General features: G+C 41.5%; 1 protein-coding gene across 1 annotated transcript in view; it reads left to right on the top strand.

Moving 5' to 3' along the window:
• KCNQ2 (potassium voltage-gated channel subfamily Q member 2) overlaps positions 1-2,404 on the top strand; it is a gene marked incomplete at its 5' end in the record, with an annotated part of 69,184 nt that overhangs the window by 55,875 nt on the left and 10,905 nt on the right. Inside the window, one exon of the mRNA XM_029286788.1 lies at positions 370-456. Within this exon, the coding sequence (XP_029142621.1) occupies positions 370-456 (87 nt within the window). The remainder of the gene's footprint in view (positions 1-369; positions 457-2,404) is intronic.

The following is a 2,404-nucleotide window of genomic DNA, read 5'->3' as shown; positions in this document are numbered from 1 at the left end:
AATCCTTTAACAAGGGGTTCCTTTGGATCCTTCCCAAAGAAGGATTATTCCATTGTTGCTGAAAAGTCCACCGCTTTTAACAACCATCCCAAATGATCAGATTGTTTGGGTACTCATTTATTATTATTATTATTATTATTATTATTATTATTATTATTATTATTATTATTATTATTATTATTATTATTATTATTATTATTATTATTATTATTATTATCTGAGCAAAGATAATCTCCCCTTTTTGGTTTTCTTTTCTCGGCCGTCTCGATTTGAAAAGTTTTCTCCCGCTGCAAATCAATTCTTTCTCCGACATGTTGCTTCATTGTGTGTTTTGCTGGTGTGTTTGTTTTTCTGATTTATTTTTGCCAGGATAGATATGATTGTGGGTCCCCCGCCCTCTTCAACTCCCCGGCATAAGAAGTATTCAGCCAAAGGATCGCCCCAATACTCGCCTAGGTTAGGATATAGGCAATTTTGTTCTGAGCTTTTGGTATGCTTCCGGTCGAAACGTTTCATGCCATGTTCAAGGGATGCTCTTGATCCCCTCTTGCTGATTCACTTCCCTCTGAATGGCTTGCTCTCCTGGATGCGCTTAATTTTTTTATTTTTAGAGGCACTGAAAATGGGTCTTCACACCATGCAGCCTTAAGACACGGCCAGGAGCGCTTACGCAATCGTCTGATTTTCATTGTGGTGAAATCGTTCAAGATGCTTTATGTTTTTTTTATGCACGGAATTGCATTTAGCTGCTGTAATTTCTATTGCTGGGACATGCAGCCTTGGCGCTGATAAACGCCATTCCTTCAGAGAGAGAGAGAGAGAGAGAGAGAGAGAGAGAGAGAGAACGAGAACAATGGGGTCCTGTTACAGGTCGTTCTTGACCCAAAGGTGCTTTTTCCAGAGGCAACTGGACTTCCTTTGTTTTCCCTTGAAGAGGTGTCACTTCCCATCCAGGAAGCTTCCTTTAGTTCTTCAGTTCTACAGAACTGAAAAAGCTTCTTGGAGGAGAAACAACACATCTTCAAGGAAAAACGAAGGAAGTCCAGTTGCCTCTGGAAAAAGCACCTTCGGGATAACCATGGCCTGGATGACTGAGAATCACCACAGACAGATAGTCCTCGACTTACAACTATTCATTTAGTGACCGTTCAAAGTTAAAACGGCACTGAAAAAGGTGACTTATCCCTGTTTTTCACAGTGACGACCATTGCAGCATCCCTGTGGTCACGTGATCAAAATTCAGTCGCTTGGCAACTGACGGTTGCGGTGTCCCGGAGGGGTCATGTGATCCCCTTTTGCGGCCTTCTGACAAGAAAAGTCAATGGGGAAGCCAGATTCACTTAATAACCGTGTTCGTAACTTAACCGCTGCAGTGATCCACTTAACAACTGTGGCCAGAAAGGTCGTAAAACGGGGCAAGGCTCACTTAGCAACTGTCTTTGCTTAGCAACAGAAATTTTGGGCTCAACTGTGGCCCTAAATCAAGGGGCTACCTTTACTATGATGCTGAAATACATTGGGGAAGAGTTTTAACTAGCCAAGAGTTTGTAAGTTGAGTCAACTTCATTCGGACGTCATTTCTTTTTTGGTTTGAAACGTTTCACTGCTCCTCTGTGTAGCTTCCTCAAACCAAAAAGGAAAGACATCCAGTTGTCATAATTCATCTTTCACACACAACTCTGCCTGGATGACTGAGAAGCTTTCTCGGCAGACTAGCCAGAAATTTATAGAGATGTTCCTGGAACTTCAGCTGCAAATGTAGGGAGTGTTTTCTACTTGATCTTTTTTTTATGGAAGAGAAGACATATTATAGGCATAGATCTTCGGCCTATGACCAAGGTGTTCGCTTAACGACCACTGCAAAACATGTTGTATAATTGCGTCTGGTCACAGGATGCCTGGACTTACAACCGCAATGACTTGGTGTCATAATTCTGGGCTCAATTCCCACCATAATTCGAGGACTACCTATAGGCAGTTTTACCATACCTCAAATAATAGAAGGAGACGTGAAACAGTGTTATACCCATTTGGTTTGAAAGCCAAAGGTCATATTATTAAGGATAGAATAGTTTGTTAGTTTTTTTCAGGCCTTCTTACTAAAACCCAGCAAGATAGTTTACCCTTTCAAAGTAATGAATAAGTAATAATAATCCAATAGCATAACTAGTAATAATCCATTAGTATATAAACAGAGAGCAAACCCCAACTCCCTTCTAGCCCTGATGATGTTACCTAGTTGGGTCATGAAACGTCTGAAAGAAAATAACCAAGCTCAAGAGCACCAAGGACCCCACAGTCCTCCTCCTCCTCCTCCTCCTCCTCCTCCTCCCCCCAAACACCCTCCTTTCTAGCACTGATGGTGTTACCTAGTTGGGTCATGAAACGTCTGAAAGAAAATAAC

Source organism: Protobothrops mucrosquamatus, unplaced genomic scaffold, assembly GCF_001527695.2.
Source record: "Protobothrops mucrosquamatus isolate PMUCROS unplaced genomic scaffold, P.Mucros_1.0 scaffold5040, whole genome shotgun sequence".
NCBI classification, from domain to species: domain Eukaryota; kingdom Metazoa; phylum Chordata; class Lepidosauria; order Squamata; family Viperidae; genus Protobothrops; species Protobothrops mucrosquamatus.
The sequence above is the reverse complement of the archived record's forward strand: the minus strand, read 5'-3'. Positions and strand labels throughout refer to the sequence as shown.